Below are 18771 nucleotides of genomic sequence, written 5' to 3' on the forward strand. Positions count from 1 at the left end.
GGCATGTGGGATCTTCCCGGACCGGGGCACGAACGCGTGTCCCCTGCATTGGCAGGCGGACTCTCAACCACTGCGCCACCAGGGAAGCCCTGTAGCATTTATTTTTGATGTGTCAATATCTGTGCTGTTTGTGAAATTTATTTAGCTTCAGAATTTATTTGTAATAGCTGGTAAAAACTGGACCCCATTTCACCACTCATCGCAACATTCCTCTCCTGGTGAGGGTTTGTGGCAGCGGCAGTCAATGGGCAGTGAGTCCATGCACCAAAATGTCTGAGGACTCCTGCTTTAGATTCTTTTGGCAAACAAATCATGTGACACCCATGTGACATAAAGGCAAAAATGTGTCTACCATTTGTATACCAAATTAGTTCAACTAAGAGGTAGCTTACCATGTGAATTTGGGTTCTGTGGCTGAATTTATGGTTTGGAAAACACATAAATGCCTGCTTTGTCATAATTATTTTCCTGCCCTTGATCTTAGCTGAAGGTCAGGCATTCTGTCTGCGTTTTATTTTGAGTTCTTTGACTAATGCTTATAAAACTTAGTGACTTCAAATCCGCATAAACCATCAATGTCCACATGGATTAGGTTGAAAATTGATACCTTCTTTTTTTCTGTTTTTAGTTTTCAGGGGCGTGCCAGGGATTTAGCACAACCAGTTAAAACAGTGGTTCTTAAACTTTGGTAACTCTCTAGGAAATTTATTGTACATCTAGGGAATTTATTGTACATTTTCAGGGGGTGTGGATCCCCTGAAGCAACAACATTGACAGCCTCTTCCCACCAACCCCGCAGTTTCATCCTGATTCTCATTTGTGGAGCCCCTTTGAGATGCTAATGGCTGAGAATGACATGGCAATTGTGACGGTCCCCAGGCAGTTCTTTAGGGCTCCACAGGTTGTATTCTCATCATTTACTTTAGTATGTGTATCAGTCGAGCTATAGCCAGAGAAGTAGAAGCAGCAGGAGGCATATATTAAGAGATTTACTGCAAGGAGTTGGCTTATTTGACTGGGGGGACTAACTAGGGAAATCCAAAATCTGTAAGGCAGGTTGTCAGGAAGGGCAGCTAGAGCTCTCAGGTACAGGCTGATGTTTCTGTTCACAGGCAGGATTTCTTCCTCTTTAGGGAATTCTCAGCTCTGCGTTAAGGCTTTTCAACTGTAGATCAGGCTGATCAGATGATCTAGGATAATCTCCTCTACTTAAAACCAACCGACTATAGACTTTAATCACACCTATGAGATACCTTCACCTTGACACCTAGAGTGTTTGATTAAGTGACTGGGGACGTTAGCCTAGACACATCAGAAAGCCCATCTAAGCGTTTGGTTTGTCTGTTCTAGGTAGTGAGACAATTGTTGCCAATTAAAGTTCTCAGACATGGCTAGTTCTCATAGTACAGGCATACCTTGGAGATTGTGGGTTCAGTCCCAGGCCACCGCAATAAAGAAAATATTGCAGTAAAGAGAGTCACGTGAAGTTTTTTTGGTTTCCCAATGTGTATAGAAGTTATTTTATTCTAGATTGTAGTCTATTAAGTGTGCAATAGTAAAGCCGAATCCGGCCTCTGTGCCCCGGCACCGAAATTAATTCTCGGAGACAGAGTTATGGGTGAAGTAAAAAAGAATAGCTTTATTCCTTTGCCAGGCAAAGGGGGTCAAGTGGGCTAATGCCCTCAGAACTGTGTGTCCGAACCCAGGGGCGTTTGTGAGGAGTTTTATAGTCAAGGGGCGGGGTTGCTGTAAAGGATCAGGGGGCATGCAGGGCTTGCATTCCTTCAATGCAGGGGTCATCTGGCACCAGGTGATGATGGGCGAACTGTGACCTTCTCTGGAATGAAGCGTGCTTCATCGAGTACTTAACATCTTCCGTTTGCTGGGGGTTTTAGTTCTGCAGAAGAGCTCAAAGATACTGTTATTTGTATCCTTTGCGGGGAGGGGAGGGAGGGGCTGCAGAGACAAGGGAGGAGCCGCCAAGAAACAATAGTGCAGCCTTGGGGCAGGGTCCTGGTCGGCTTCAGTAGAGTTATGTCTAAAAAACCAATGTACCTACAATGATTAGAAAATACTTTATTCCTAAAAAAGGCTCACCACCATCTGAGCCTTTAGTGAACTGTGATTTTTTTTTGCAATAGTAAACTCAAAGATTGCTGATCACAGATCACCACAGCAAATATAATAGTAATGAAAAAGCTTGAAATATTGTGAGAATTACCAAAATGTGTTACAGAGACATGAAGTGAGCAAATGCTCTTGGAAAAAGGGCATCAATAGACTTGCTCATCGCAAGATTGCCACAAACCTTCAATTTGTAAAAAACACGGTATCTGTGTGTTTACTGTGCAAAGCACAATAAAACGAGGTCTGCCTGTAGTCCGTTCCGAGTATTTCCTTCCTATTAAATCTTCTTCCTTCAGGTTTCAGTTGCCTAGGGATGATGTCCGCTTTGGGAGCAAAGTAAGGCGGTTCTGTCCCAGGGCAGCGTGAATTCAGATGAGCAGATCCCGACAGGGCCGAGGCCCTTTCCCCAGAGGCCTCCTCCACCCCAGCGTTCATGAGTTCTGGGCCTATCAGTGCATTTCAGGAGGGTCTTTTTTTTTGTTTTTTTTGCGGTACGCGGGCCTCTCACTGTTGTGGCCTTTCCCGTTGCGGAGCACAGGCTCCGGACGCGCAGGCGCAGCGGCCATGGCTCACGGGCCCAGCCGCTCCCCGGCATGTGGGATCTTCCCGGACCGGGGCACGAACGCGTGTCCCCTGCATTGGCAGGCGGACTCTCAACCACTGCGCCAGCAGGGAAGTCCCAGGAGGGTCTTTTTAAATTCAGATTGTGGATATAATTTACAACTTTGCAACAGATTCAGGAAATCTTTTGACTAGCAAGGTCTCTTATCAGTCTCTAAAAATCGGTGGAGACCTATTCTATAAATACCGTGTCCTGGAGAAGATGGAAGTGATGATGGTGAGGGTCTGTCTATGTCTCTCCTCCCTTCAGGCTGATCCTTCCAGTTGGGCCTTGGATTCACTCTTCTGTCGGGAGAATCCCAGGCCCACTTCCCCTCTACCTGTGTCTTGATTTCTTCCATTTGGTATCTTTAACCTTTTGCTCTTTATCTCTGCGTTCAAACGTTTCTGTCATTAAAGGAAACGAACCCTCCCTGACCTTCATGCCTCCTCCTAGCTGCTGCCCTGTCTCTCGCCTCTTTGAAGAGTTGGAGCTGCCTTTTCCCCTTCTTCACATCCTGTTCATTCTTTAGCCCCCTGCGTTCTTCCTTTCTCGCTCACCGTGATATGGAAACTGCTTTCACCACGGCACAAAGACCTCCTTCTTGCCTCGCCTTGTGTGTACTTTCTTAGGCTTTTACAACTTTTTTCTCCCATTGCAGCATCGGACATTGCTGTCCTCTCCCATTTCCTTTCTGGTTTTTCTCCTTTCCCTTAGGCTGCTCCTTTGAGACTCTTTGCAGACAACTCTCTTCTGATCACATTGTAAACGTTCTTGTTCTTAGAGTTCCATCTTTGGCTCTCTTTTCTCTTTTTACACATTTACTCGGAGTTTTCTTCTCCATGGCCAGGGTTTCTGCTGTTTATAATTTGATGAAACCTAAATCCGTATCGCCAGCCCACATTTCTAGCTTTACAGTCAGATCCCCATGTCTCGCTGCCCACTGGACATTGCCCACTGGATATCCCACAGATATATATATATATATATATATTTTTTTTTTTTTTGCATGTGGGATCTTCCCGGGCCGGGGCGCGAACCCGCGTCCCCCGCATCGGCAGGCGGACCCTCAACCACTGCGCCACCAGGGAAGCCCTCCCACAGATATTTTAATCAGTCGTCTTCCCCAAACCTGGTTCTCTGCACCCCTCTCTTGGGTGGACTGCAGCACACTCTCTTTAGCTGAAGTCAGCTGTGCTTGTCTGACTCCCTCAATCCCCATAGCCAGTCAACCTCCAGTGCTGTTGGGTCTCTCTCCTTAATATCTCTCAAATAATCCATCTACCTTTCTCCACCGCCACCTCCTTGATTCAGGAATGTCACCTCTTCAGCTATGGTTGTAGTTTCTTAAAACTTTTTCCTGCCTCTATTTTTACCACATCCAATCTTCCCTTTACTTTGGATCCAGACGTCTTGTTGTTTCCTCTTCTTGTTGGCCTTCTCTGCCTTCTCTCTTTCTTCTCCACCTCATCCTAACCACCCCCTCCACACCCCCTTCTGCCTTCTTCTTTCAGACCATTGCCTTGAGGGTGAAGTTCAAAATTTTTAGTGTATCTTACAGAGTTCTTTTCTAGCTTCATGTCTTTTGAAACACCTCACCCAGCCCCTCATCTACCCTCCCAAAGTCTCCTCCCAGATCTTACTTGTGCTTCCAAGAATGCAGAATGCTTTTTCTGACCAAGAGGCCTTTACATAGGCAATTTCAAGGCGTGGCTGCTTGCCCCTAACCCTCTATCCTTATAGCTCTCAAAGCACTAAAAACATGGCTGTTCCACCCTTTTGAGGTTGTGTCTGTGTCATGGTTACTACCGCACCTGGGTGCCTAGCACAGTGCCAGTCATGGAGTGGGCTTCCAATAAATGCTTATTGAAAAGAACAAATGGATAAGCAATGTAACTCCTAAGATTTCAGTTTCAAGCTGTGTGTAGCAAAGCAGAGTCCTCCGTACGCAACCAAAAGCCTGTTACTTTGAGTGAACCAAATTAAGGTGTATGGGCAATAGTTTTGGTCTTGTCATGGAATTGGGGGTAAAGAGTAGAACTTGAAATCCAGTTGTTCTTTGGGTGTACTTTGAGAGATGAATTCTGTTGTCTTATCACTTGGATGGTTGTTATTAAGTTATAGATATGATTTTAAATATTTATTTGTATTAGCTATTATGGTCATCTCTGTGAGTAGATGATAACAATTTTGGTTACTTTTGCTAGTAGCCATCTGTCCCATGAAGGCATAGTTAATGTGCAGAAGATTACTGGAAATTTCCTGGAGAACAAGGTTAACACGCTCATTTTAGTTTTGAAATCTTTAACTGAGATGAATAAAAATCTGCATTTGTTTATTAGCTTTGATGTGAACGTCTGCTCACTATTCCCACCTCATTAAAATAAATAAAATTCGCCACGGCAAATGCAATTTCAACTAACATTTAAAAATATTCAAAAGCTACAAAGTCTCCTGGGCATGCAGTTAATGGGCCAGTCCAGATTTCTAAGAATAAAAGATTTTCATAATCTTTTAAAAATCTTTTGATGGGAAACTGTCACTTCCAATTATGATCAGATTTTCTGTGGAGTCTCCAGAGGCTGGGTAAAGTGTGTATTATGAACCGTTTTTGAGGTATTGTAGTTAAAAGTCTTCTCATTTTGGAGACTTAATATCAAGGACACCATTTATTAAGCACATTCCTAACTATGTTTTAGTTTTAGAAATTTGTAGTAAGAGTATGTTTTTAATATAATTCTTTTAAGTTAGGCCTCGTGTATTATTTTTCAGGTATACATATGGGAAGCCAGTGAAAGGAGACCTAACACTTACATTTTTACCTTTATCCTTTTGGGGTGTGAAGAAAAATATTACAAAAACATTTAAGGTAACTTTTGCAAATATCTTATAACTTGTAATGGGGAAAAACTGTAAGTGTACTTTCTCTAGAAATAAGATTTTATACTGAATTAACCAAAAGTTGAGCATGAGAAAATCAAGAGCTTTCTATCATTGAACAAATGAGAATTTACCCTTTTTTAAAAAAATGATTAAAGTGGAAACAGAACCATTGTATTGTTGTGACTTAGCTTGGGTTTTATTTCTAAAATTTGAAGTGCTGAAGTGAAGAATGACATTGAAAATTTTTTTAACAAAACAGATAAATGGATCTGCAAACTTCTCTTTTAACGATGAAGAGATGAAAAAGGTAATGGATTTTTCGGATGGCTTTTCTGAACACATGAATCTGTCTTCTCCTGGGCCGGTAGAAATTTTAGCCACAGTGACAGAATCACTTACAGGTTTGTAGACTTTGAAGTGAAGGTAAAGCTATTTCTGTTGTGCTGCTCTGTCATCTCTTATTATAATTGGTAAGTTCATTTGAGGGCACTGTTGCCTAAGGATGCTAGTTAATGCTGAGATTGTCATGACTATTAGTCTAGCTTGCAGAATGTTTTCGTAATGAAGGGGAAACTTATTTTCTTTGAAAGGATGTACCTCAACCACCTGTGATAGGTATTTATAATTTTTTCCATCTCTATTTTTTTTTTTCCAAACTGAAAACTATATGGAAGGGCTACCTTTTCAGCTGACTAACCATCCTCCTTTTTTTTTTTTTTTTTTTTAAATAACATCTTCTGAAATCTCACCTGCTCCTAGACAGTTTTCTCTTTTAATAATAAAATAAAGGTTAATTACTTGGATCTTTCGGTGGCTGTTTTTTAATGGCTTTCACCAATCCCCGAAAGTGCAAAAAGACTATTCTGTCAGTGGCCTGATCTCTGGTGCACATGTCATTGATTGGGGGACACTAATGGTGCTCAGAAGGGATCCGCAGAGGACATGTATGGTCCTCTTTGTGGCCAAGCCAAAGAGGCTTCTGTGTCCTGATACCCTAACCCCTTTGGGAAGTAGCTCAGATGGAGAGATTTGGTGGATAGAAGCTGTTGGTGATATATTACTTTTACTTTCTAAATGGTGCAATTTCCAAAACAGGTATCTCAAGAAATGCAAGCTCCAATGTATTTTTCAAGCAACACGATTACATCATTGAATTTTTTGATTATGCTACTGTCTTAAAGCCATCTCTCAACTTCACAGCCACTGTAAGTTGGCATATTTATTAATTGTCTAAAGCAGTAAGTTCAGTTTAGTGAAACAGAATGGGAAATAGTACTTTCAATGCTTTTCAAAAAATTTAAGCCCAAGGTGGGTAGATTACTTTTCCCCTTTAGATATATGAGGCACACAGAATTGTTTCCAAATGACCTTTATCTAATTTATTTAAAAAAGTAGTTTCCAAAAAATTTTTCCTCAAAATATATTTAATAAGTAATTCAAGTTAGATTTGAATTGCGACGTTGAAGTTTTTATAAATTAATTGAAGGAATTAGATGGTAGTCAAAAAATTTCAATTTCAATTTGATTTTTATAATGACTGATTTTAGTCCTAGCAAAGATGTAGCATTAAAAAGTATCAACTAATCTACTCAATTTTTTGAGAGAATACTGAATTAACATTTATTGACTGAGTCAATAAGTGGGGCTTACAGACCTAAGAAGGACCCAGTCTCTACCCTGGAGTCACAGTGTTTGTGATGGTGACAAGAAAAAATACACATAACTGTAATTCAAGGCAGGATAAATCAGTGTCATGAACACATTCCTGTAGGGATTTAAAACAGGTGTTGGCAAACTTTGTCTGCAAAGGGCTAGATAGTATATATTTTTAGCTTTGAGGGCCATATGGTCTGAGTCACAACTGTGTGACTCTGACGTTGTAGCATGAAAGCGGCCACAGCCCCTTGGTAACCAAGCGAGGGTGGTCACGTTCCAATAAAAACTTCCTTCCAAAGAGACTGGATTTGGCCTCCCTGCCTGTCATAGTCTCTGGCCCCTGCTTTAAAGAAAGGAGGGTCACTTCTTGTTGAATAGATCAAGAGAAGTTTTAGAGTTTCTAGGTTGGTGGCTATGTGGAGATTTGGGGGGCAGGGATGCGCTCAGAGAGGGTCCTGTCCTGATACCTCGCCCTAAACATCTCTTCCATCTCGCTCAATATCTTTTTACAATAAACCAGTGATCTAGTGAGAAAAAAAAGTTTTAGATAGCTTCTGATTTTAATAATCTTATAATTTAGACAGTTTGAAAAGGTAGTTAAGAAAACCCCCAGGAATCTGCAAATGGTAACTTGCAAATGAATAGAGGGAAACAAAGAGAGTTCCGGGAGGAGGAACTGGCTGTAGGACAGGGATGGGGGTCACTCAGGGATGCTTTATGGAGAAGCAGAAGATTTAGGTTATTTGTTACAAGATCTGCAGCATTTTCAGTGTTGGGACGTGTGGGTGGGGAACGAGATGAGCTGAGACGTCTACACAAGGCGAGAGCTTTGGTGGGCAAGCCAGGGTGCCTTCAGGTGACAGTGACTGGACCGGGGCAGTGACAGCAGAGAGCTCGTGTCCAGGAAAGGTCAGAGAGAAAGCAGGAGGCGAAGCTTGGGGATTGCAGAGGGTCCTCCGTGTCTCACATGCTCTAAGCAGTGAAGATCTTGGTCCTTATGAACGTGGGAGGGGTGTGGCGAAAGCAGCGTTCCAGGGGGACTGGTGGGGTCTGTGTGCAGGAGTGGGGCAGCAGCCCGGGCACGAGGCCAGCAGGAGGCTTGCGCAGCTGACTCTGGGTGGAGAGCATGTAAGAGATGTAAGACTTGGTGTGCATTGGATTTGGAAGGTGGGGAGAGGGAAGGGAAATTCAGAGATGTTAAGTCTGACGGAATTGTGGGATTAGCAAAAATAGGAAAGGCGAGGCGGTTTCTCACCTTTAGATGTACTGAATTTGAGATGACAGGGATGTACAAGTAGAAATTTCCTGCAGGGGGTTGGAGGTGTTGAGTATGAGCTCCAGAGCCAGATCAGGATGGTAGCAGGAGTGCTGAGACCTTTGAGGGTAAATGATAATGAGGCTTTGACAAATTCCCACATTTAGGGAGAGGGAAGTGGGATAAAAAAGGACACCGAGAGGATGTAGGAAGAGGGGTATGCAGTGAAAGAGGTGATTGTGGAGCCGTGGAAGGCAACAGGAGGCATAACAGCCAGACGGGAGGGGAGGCCGCCCAGAGAGACCACGGAACCTGGAGGTTAGGGGGCTGCCAATGATTTTTGAGAGTTCAATTTCATGGGAACAGCACAGATGGAAACTGGATTCAACGAAACTTGAATCCTTTGCTTCTCTTGTTTGCCTGATTTCAAAATGTTTTCTTTTGACAATTAGGTGAAGGTAACCCGTTCTGATGGCAATCAACTGACTCCTGAAGAAAGAAGAAATAATGTAGTCATGACGGTGACGCAGAGAAGCTATACCGAGTACTGGAACAGATGGGATGGTAGAAATCAGGACATAGGGGCTGTCCAGATCGTAAATCATACTGTCCCCCCAAATGGAATCTTCAAGATTGAATTCCCAATCCTGGACGATTCCAGCGAGCTACAGTTGAAGGTGCCATCTGTTTCCCATCATTACGTTACCGCAGCAACCTTAAAATTGTCATCTTGTGGTAGGCACTCAGCCTGTTGGGAGGTCACTTTGGTACACAGGAAGTGGACACATTTTTATTTTAAAAGAAGGGGGGAAAGGGTTAAAAAGTGATTTAATGATAGTAGCTGAGAATTAGACTGAATGCTTCCTTGTAAATTCATTTTGAAGAGCAAAGTAAAATAGTGATCCGAAGAGATGACGGAGAAGCCCCCAAACTCCCAGTCTAGGTGATTTTCAGTCATTTGAAATGGTGTTTTGGCAGGAGCTGAGACCAAAGGGGAATATGTTTTTTACATTTACACTCCTTTGCTGGACTGAGGCCCCCTTTCTCGTGGTCACTCAGCCCTGTCAGTGTGGCCTCTGAGTTTTTCTCTCACCAGTGGTAGATTGAGTGAGCTGATATGATTTCTTGCTTATAGTTGAGTTCTGTATTGTGGGGGAAAGGATTCCTTTTCCATTTCCTTCTTTCTTCTCAGTGTTTCCTGATAATACACCTTTGTTTTGGAATTAAGTTAGGACCGTCCATACTTTTTTCCTCTTAGATTATGACGATGAAGACCATTTTACACGTTTACAGCTATCACCTTCTTTATAGTATAAGCTGTAAAATGATGAAGATGCAATGTCTGGGGAATGTAGTGTTTCCTGCGTGAAGAAAAGTGAAAGTGAATTTGCCTTTCACTGATTGTCCAGCAGGTAACATCCTTTATCAAGGTGTTTCTAAAGATGAAACTTTATGGTTGCCTTTTCTTTTGTTATAGGCCTCTTTTCTTGATACTGTGAGTAGCATGGCTGTTCATGATATGTTTAAGTCTCCTAGTAAAACGTACATCCAGCTAAAAACAAGAGATGAAAATATAAAGGTAATGATTACAATCACTTGTTAATTATAATTGGACTGTCTTGCCACTGATACGTATATATTAATTAAAATTTTTTTTTCTAGGTGGGATCACCTTTTGAGTTGGTGCTTAGTGGCAACAAGCAGTTGAAGGAGTTTAGCTATATGGTAATCTCTTACAGAATCTAAATTTATGATCTATTGTAGAATCGTCTGAAATAATGTCTACCTTAATTTGAAACTGAACTTACTGATTTTTAAAATTCAGCCTCACACTTAAAAGAAACTATTATATTTTAATGTATTGTATGTTATACATGCGCAATATGTAATATTTACATACGTTCTTACAGAGTTTTCTTTTTTTTCTTTTATAAATTTATTTATTTTTGGCTGTGTTGGGTCTTTGTTGCTGGGCACGGGCTTTCTCTAGTTGCAGCGAGCAAGGGCTACACTTCGTTGCGGTGCATGGGCTTCTCATTGCGGTGGCTTCTCTTGTTGCGCAGCATGGGCTCTAGGTGCGCAGGCTTCAGTAGTTGTGGCACACAGGCTCAGAAGTTGTGGCTCACAGGCTCTAGAGCGCAGGCTCAGTGGTTGTGGCGCACGGGCTTAGTAGCTCCGCAGCATGTGAGATCCTCCCGGACAAGGGCTTGAACCCGTGTCCCCTGGATTGGCAGGCGGATTCTTAACAACTGTGCCACCAGGGAAGTCCCTCTTACAGAGTTTTTTATATCTAAGTTATATATAAATTTACTTTGCAAAATTTTACATTTTTTTCCTTTACCACAATGGATTATTATAGGACATTGAATATAGTTCCCTGTGCTATATATAGTAGGACATTGTTGTTTATCCATCCTATATATATATAGTTTGCATCTGCTAATCCCAATTCATCCCTCCTCTACCTTCCCCACTGACAACCACAAGTCTGTTCTCTGTGTCTGTGAGCCTGTTTCTGTTTTGTAGATAAGTTCGTGTCGTATTTTAGATTCCACATATAAGTGATATCATATGGTATTTGAATTTCTCTTTCTGACTTACTTCCCTTAGTATATTATCATACTAGTTCCATCCATGTTGCTACAAATCAGCCTCACACCTTTTTAAGCTGTCCTTTTTATACTGAAATCAAACTCTTTTTTTCTTTCTTCACCCATATTTGCATTTCCAGTTTAAGATGAATAATGAAATCTTGCATTATGTTTAAAATTTAAAATTCTATGAGATAAGCCACGTATGTTCATTATAGAAAATTATAAAACATAAGGAAAACAAAAACAAATAAAAATGCTCCCCATAAATTGTAGTTTTGCTAATCTAGCTCTCTCAGTGGTGCTCTGCATTCCTTCCACTCAGAAATAGATTCTTGACCATCAAGCTGCTGTTGGCTCAGTCACGGTTGCTTTATCTTACCCTTTTCTAATTACCAGCGTGTACTCTCTGTGTTGGTCAGGGAGGTTTACTTTTGTGTGTGTGTGTGTTCAAAAAGGATTTGAAGTTGCTTTAAGTCAAGAATTTGCATGTATGCTTAAAATTATGATAAACATAGCTGCCATTGAGATTCTCACTAGCTTTAACATAAAATAAAACTCATGTACTCTTCTTTTCAGGTAGTGTCCAGGGGACAGCTAGTGGCTGTAGGCAAGCAAAATGCAACAACTTTTTCCTTAACACCAGAAAATTCTTGGGCTCCAAAAGCCTGTATCATTGTGTATTATATTGAAGATGATGGGGAAATTATAAATGATGTTCTGAAAGTTCCTGTTCAGCTTGTTTTTAAAAATAAGGTAAGATTTAAGGTAATGATGTTTAAAAGAAAACTTCATATTAGCAAAGTCTGAGAAATGTAATATTTCTTTAGAAAAGTGTCATGAAACCAAATTGGTTAGAAATTTATATTCATTTCTAGAACTATGGATAAACCTCTTCATATTTAATTACTGTGTATCTGTTTTCACCTGTGGAATTATTGGACACTGTGCGTCTTCTTTGTAAGTCATGGTTCTTGGCTTTAAGACTTTAATTCAAATCCAAGCTCTTTCAGGATTTCCCAAATGGGGGAGTCAATATTGCTCTGGCATGGAATTCCAATGGCAATATATGTGTGGTGTTGCTATTTGTGTGGGAGTGAAGTGAGGGGTGTAGGAGGGAGTGAGGCATCTGCAGTGATGTGTGGAAGCAGAGCTGGGCTTTGGTTTATCCATTTCATCAGTCTGGAAACTAACCCAGGACAAATTTACAATGAACTTGGCTGCTTTGCATGTGGAGATCTCTGTGGAGTTTTGTCTCCACACACAGCAGTGATTTTTATAACCTAAGATGTGTAGCTTGTGTAGGAAACACTCCTGGGCCCCAACTCTGAGAAGTAACCAGATTGCAAGATTGACAGGTGGAGTTCAATTATCTCATACATATTAAAATGAGCCATTGTTCTCACTAAAGGCTGCTGCCATCTCAGGACCTCTGAAGCAAAATAATCATTATTATTACTATTATTTTTAATATTTATTTGGTTGTGCCGGGTCTTAGTTGTGGCAGGTGGGCTCCTTGGTTGCAGCTCCAGGGCTCATTAGTTGTGGCTCACTGGCTTCTTAGTTGCAGCACATGGGCTGTTTAGTTGTGGCATGCAAACTCTTAGTTGCAGCATGCATGTGGGGTCTAGTTCCCTGACCAGGGATCGAACCCGGGCCCCCTGCATTGGGAGCGCAGAGTCTTATCCACTGCGCCACCAGGGACGTCCCCAATAATCATTATTTTAAAGTAGTGATTTGTAGAATACAGTTCTTCTGGTAGCATTTTCCCCCTGAATTTGTTAAAATTTTAAGAAGTAACAGTTGTCATCCATGCCTTTTTTATAGAGAACTGTTAACTCTAACTTTGACTGTCAAAATATAATACAAACTTCTATTTTCTGTCTTATGAAAAGAATTTTTTAAAAGGCAGTGCTGTATTTTGTCAGTTTCAGAGCACAGTTTTTGACTTCTAGTGACTCCATTAATTCCCTGAGAAAGGTGAATTTTTTTTTTAACATCTTTATTGGAGTATAATTGCTTTACAATGGTGTGTTAGTTTCTGCTTTATAACAAAGTGAATCAGTTATACATATACATATGTTCCCATATCTCTTCCCTCTTGCGTCTCCCTCCCTCCCACCCTCCCTATCCCACCCCTCCAGGCGGTCACAAAGCACAGAGCTGATCTCCCTGTGCTATGCGGCTGCTTCCCACTAGCTATCTGTTTTACGTTTGGTAGTGTATATATGTCCATGCCTCTCTCTCGCTTTGTCACAGCTCACCCTTCCCCCTCCCCATATCCTCAAGTCTGTTCTCTAGTAGGTCTGTGTCTTTGTTCCTGTCTTACCCCTAGGTTCTTCATGACATTTTTTTTTCTTAAATTCCATATATATGTGTTAGCATACGGTATTTGTCTGAGAAAGGTGAATTTTAAAGTAGGAGTAAGGCTTAAACATAGAGGCAGACATCTCTGAAAGTGAGAGCAGGTTCTAAAAAAAGTTGCTGTGTAAAGGCTTTGAGGAAGCAGACTGTATAAATAACTTCCAAGAAATTTCTTAGATATGAGAGATAAGAAATTAGTTTCAGTTGTGTTTGCAAAGATAAGTCCATTTTTATATGATCATGTTTACCACATTTACTCTGAAAGAAACTGCATATTTGGAAATAAAATATGTTTCAACACAAGAACATTAATGAATCTTCGTTGATGTTCAGTAATGACTGTGGAATAAATGAATGAGATGTGGAAGGGGCAAGAGATGTAGTTTTAGAAATCATCCACACAGAAGTGCAGGTTGGAGCCAGGGGTCACTGACGTGCAGAAAAAAGAATGAGAAGTGCAAAGTTTGCATATGATGCAAACTGTGAGTTACCTTAAACAAGGGGTAAGGAAAGGTATTCTTTCTGTTTAACTTGTTTAAGATATAAGTGGAGAAGAGTAAACTAGATACAATGGCTCAAGAGGCATGTGAAAGAAAGATGGCATCAGACAAGCTGAACAGGCAAGGAAGACTTTGTTCAAGACATTTGCAATAGGGGAGAGAGACTGGACTCAACTCCACTGAAACAAAAGGCAGGAGGGTTTTTAAGCACTGGTGTGAGTTAATGGAAAAGTACTGGGAGACCCTGGGGGAGGGGTTGGTCAGCGTGATTAGGCCATGTGGTTTGGTAACTGGAGTTTATAAATTAGGCTTCTATTCATCTACAGAGACTGGGAGATCAATCAGGGCTCTTTCTTGATGATTATACTTCAAAAGGATGGCTCCCAGGTCTTTGAGAGAGACATTCCTGCTAGTAAAACTGGCTGGAAGCCGGGAGAAGATTTACATCTCAAAGGGACAGAGAAAACATTAACAATTGCAAATTTTTTAAGAAAAGGGAAATTAGGTGCTTAATGTCAGGAAGAAGCCTGTTTCTAAAGTTCAGGCAAGCTGAGGGGGACATGAAGGCCATCTTGATCAGGTGGTACAGTCACTGGGGCGAGGGATTGTTGAAACAGAGCTGGGCAAGATGAACATTCCTAGTAGGAAGAGGCCTTGTAACAAAGCCATTGGGTTCAGCCGGGATGAGAGGATGGTTGCTCTTTAAGAAGTACAGGTAGGACTGTGCTTTGCTGAGTGTAATGACAGAGGAAGTTCAGGCAGCCACGGAGGCACAGAGCATGGGGCCTGACTGGTGTTGGTCTGATGGCCTCGTCCTGGGGAAAGACACCCCTGCGCAGCCCAGCCAGTTCTGGGAGTCCCCGGGGCTCTCACTTGCATGCACTCACTTCTGAGTCCAGGAGGCCAGTGTGCAGGCACTGGCAGCTTCTTTCCTCTTTCCTGTCCCCCCTCTTGAATACTGGCCCTCCTCATGTACGCCAGACAGTGTCTTCACTTCAGCACTGGCTGGCGGCTGTGGGGTGGGAGGTGGAGAAAGGGTAGAGAAGTGAAGGAAAACTCTGATTTATGCCACAGTGAGAGGTTCCATGACTGGCCGACACTGTGGGGCTGAGGTTTCTTTTCACTCCTTTCCCTGGAGAAGGCTTGTGTATGGTTTTAGAATGGTCCCCGGGCCACGGTAAATGTAGAATCTTTGCTAGATTTTGTCATTGATCTGCTATTGGTAAGACGTAAGAAATGCTTTGAAAAAGTGTAATGTATCAATCCTGTTTTCTCCCTTTCTTAGATACAGCTATTTTGGAGTAAAGCCAATGCTGAACCATCTGAGAGAGTCTCTCTTAGGATCACTGTGACGCAGCCAAACTCAATAGTTGGAATTGTAGCTGTCGACAAAAGTGTGAATCTGATGAATGTCTCAAACGATATTACAATGGAAAATGTGAGTTTAGCTATTTTTTCATTACAAAAATACACATTAAAAGAGAAAAAAAGTGGGGGCTTCCCTGGTGGCGCAGTGGTTGAGAGTCCGCCTGCCGATGCAGGGGACACGGGTTCGTGTCCCGGTCCGGGAAGATCCCACATGCCGCGGAGTGGCTGGGCCCGTGAGCCATGGCCGCTGAGCCTGTGCGTCTGGAGCCTGTGCTCCGCAATGGGAGAGGCCACAACAGTGAAAGGCTCGCATACCGCAAAAAAAAAAACAAAGAAGAAACTTTGTGTTACTTCAGGTATCTAAAGGAAATTTCATTAGTTCCTTTTCAAGTATAAGTCAGTAAATCAGTAAAACTTCTGAATGAAAAGGATCTGCATTCCAGTTGTTAATGTTGGAAAGAGGCTATTGTGGTCAAGTGTCTTTGCTGTCTTACATGAGAAATGCCACTTAGAGTCTTCCCTCATTTTCATACTGTATTTTAACTGAAGACTCTTGAGAAAGTACTAGGAGATGGACTTGCACAATTCTGAATGACATTGGAGAGAGCTTTAGGTAATTATGAAGTACTTTCTATTTTGGTTGTACATAATGGTTATAAATAATTACAGTCCCCATTGAATCAGGAATTTGCAGTATATTGAGGGAGTGAAAAATCATGTTAACCTGCAGAAAACTTACAAACCAAGAAATATATGAACATCTAGTGTTATATAAACTAATCACCTATTCCTTAGTCATTTCATTTTTATTTGTAAGCTCTTTTGTTTTGAATTTCATTTTATTTTTATACAGCAGGTCCTTATTAGTTATCTATTTTACACATATTAGTGTATATATGTCAATCCTAATCTCCCAATTCATCCCTCCCTCCCAACCCCCCGCTTTCCCCCCTTGGTGTCCACATGTTTGTTCTCTACATCTGTGTCTCTATTTCTGCCTTGCACACCGGTTCATCTGTACCATTTTTCTAGATTCCACGTATATGCGTTAATATGTGACATTTGTTTTTCTCCTTCTGACTAACTTAACTCTGTATGACAGTCTCTAGGTCCATCCATGTCTCTACAAATGATCCAATTTTGTTCCTTTTTGTGGCTAATATTCCATTGTATACATGTACCACATCTTCTTTATCCATTCGTCTGTCGATGGGCATTTACGTTGCTTCTATGACCTGGCTATTGTAAATAGTGCTGCAATGAACATTGGGGTGCATGTGTCTTTTTTTTTTAACATCTTTATTGGAGTATAATTTCTTTACAATGTTGTATTAGTTTCTGCTGTATTACAAAGTGAATCAGCTATATGTATACATATGTCCCCATATCTCCTCCCTCTTGCGTCTGCCTCCCAGCATGTGTCTTTTTGAATTACTGTTTTCTCTGGGTATATGCCCAGGAGTGGGATTGCTGGGTCATATGGTAATTCTATTTTCAGTTTATTAGGAACCTCCATACTGTTCTCCATAGTGGCTATATCAATTTACATTCCTACCAACTGTGCAAGAGGGTTCCCTTTTCTCCACACCCTCTCCAGCATTTGTTGTTTGTAGATTTTCTGATGATGGCCATTCTAACTGGCGTGAGGTGATACCTCATTGTAGTTTTGATTTGCATTTCTCTAATAATTAGTGATGTTGAGCAGCTTTTCATGTGCTTCTTGGCCATCTGTATGTCGTCTTTGGAGAATTGTCTATTTAGGTCTTCTGCCCATTTTTTGATTGGGTTGTTTGTTTTTTTAATATGTAGCTACATGAGCTGTTTATATATTTTGGAGATTAATCCTTTGTCCATTGATTCATTTGCAAATATTTTCTCCCATTCTGAGGGTTGTCTTTTCATCTTGTTTATAGTTTCCTTTGCTGTGCAAAATCTTTTAAGTTTCATTAGGTCCCATTTGTTTATTTTATATTTCCGTTACTCTAGGAGGTAGGTCAAAAAAGGTCTTCCTGTGACTTATGTCAAAGAGTGTTCTTATGTTTTCCTCTAAGAGTCTTATAGTGTCTGGTCTTACATTTAGGGCTTTAATCTATTTTGAGTATATTTTTGTGTATGGTGTCAGGGAATGCTCTAATTTCATGCTTTTACATGTAGCTGTCCAGTTTTCCCAGCACGACTTATTGAAGAGACTATCTTTTCTCCATTGTATATCCTTACCTCCTTTGTCATAGATTAGTTGACCATAGGTGCGTGGGTTTGTCTCTGGACTTTTCTATGCTGTTCCATTCATCTATATTTCTGTTTTTGTGCCAGTACCATATTGCGTTCATTATTGTAGCTTTATAGTATATTCTGAACTCAGGGAGTCTGATTCATCCAGCTCCATTTTTTTTCCCTCAAGATTGCTTTGGCTATTCGGAGTCTTTTGTGTCTCCATACAAATTTTAAGATTTTTTGTTCTAGTTCTGTAAAAAATGCCATTGGTAATTTGATAGGGATTGCATTGAATCTGTAGATTGCTTTGGGTAGTATAGTCATTTTCACAACATTTATTCTTCCAGTCCAACAACATGGTGTATCTCTCCATCTGTTTGTGTCATCTTTGATTTCTTTCATCAGTGTCTTATAGTTTTCTGAGTACAGGTCTTTTACCTCCTCAGGTAGGTTTATTTCTAGGTATTTTATTCTTTCTGTTGCAATGGGGAATGGGATTGTTTCCTTAATTTCTCTTTCTGATCTTTCGTTTTTAGTGTATAGGAATGCAAGAGATTTCTGTGCATTAATTTTGTATGCTGCACCTTTACCAAATTCATTGATAGGCTCTAGTAGTTTTCTGGTGGCATCTTTAGGATTCTCTATGTATAGTATCACGTCATCTGCAAACAGTGACAGTTTTACTTCTTCTTTTCCAGTTTGGATTCCTTTTATTTCTTTTTCTTCTCTGATTGCTGTGGCTAGGACTTCCAAAACTTTGTTGAGTAATAGTGGTGAGAGTGGACATCCTTGTCTTGTTCCTGATCTTAGATGAAATGCTTTCAGTTCTTCACCATTGAGAATGATGTTTGCTGTGGGTCTGTCATATATGGGCTTTATTATGTTGAGGTAGCTTCCCTCTTTGCCCACTTCCTGGAGAGTTTTTATCATAAATGGGTGTTGAATTTTGTTAAAAGCTTTTCTGCATCTATTGAGATGATCATATGGTTTTTATTTTTCAATTTGTTAATTGAAATGGTGTATCACATTGATTGATTGGCATATATGGAAGAATCCTTGCATCCCTGGGAAAAATCCCACTTGATCATGATGTATGATCCTTTTAATGTGTTGTTGGATTCTGTTTCCTAGTATTTTGTTGAGGATTTTTGCATCTATATTCATCAGCGATATTGGTCTGTAATTTTCTTTTTTTGTGGTATCTTTGTCTGG

General features: G+C 41.0%; 1 protein-coding gene across 4 annotated transcripts in view; it reads left to right on the forward strand.

Annotated features, from left to right (window-relative positions):
• CD109 (CD109 molecule) overlaps positions 1 to 18771 on the forward strand; it is a 152437-nt gene that overhangs the window by 85370 nt on the left and 48296 nt on the right. For all 4 annotated transcript variants that reach the window (XM_029224286.1, XM_029224282.1, XM_029224284.1 and 1 more), the window contains 8 exons: positions 5501 to 5597; positions 5871 to 6012; positions 6707 to 6816; positions 8975 to 9199; positions 10000 to 10101; positions 10185 to 10247; positions 11693 to 11869; positions 15263 to 15415. In XM_029224286.1, the coding sequence (XP_029080119.1) occupies positions 5501 to 5597; positions 5871 to 6012; positions 6707 to 6816; positions 8975 to 9199; positions 10000 to 10101; positions 10185 to 10247; positions 11693 to 11869; positions 15263 to 15415 (1069 nt within the window). The remainder of the gene's footprint in view (positions 1 to 5500; positions 5598 to 5870; positions 6013 to 6706; positions 6817 to 8974; positions 9200 to 9999; positions 10102 to 10184; positions 10248 to 11692; positions 11870 to 15262; positions 15416 to 18771) is intronic.

This window comes from Monodon monoceros, unplaced genomic scaffold (genome assembly GCF_005190385.1).
Source record: "Monodon monoceros isolate NGI ecotype Baffin Bay Population unplaced genomic scaffold, NGI_Narwhal_1 Super_Scaffold_15, whole genome shotgun sequence".
NCBI lineage: Eukaryota > Metazoa > Chordata > Mammalia > Artiodactyla > Monodontidae > Monodon > Monodon monoceros.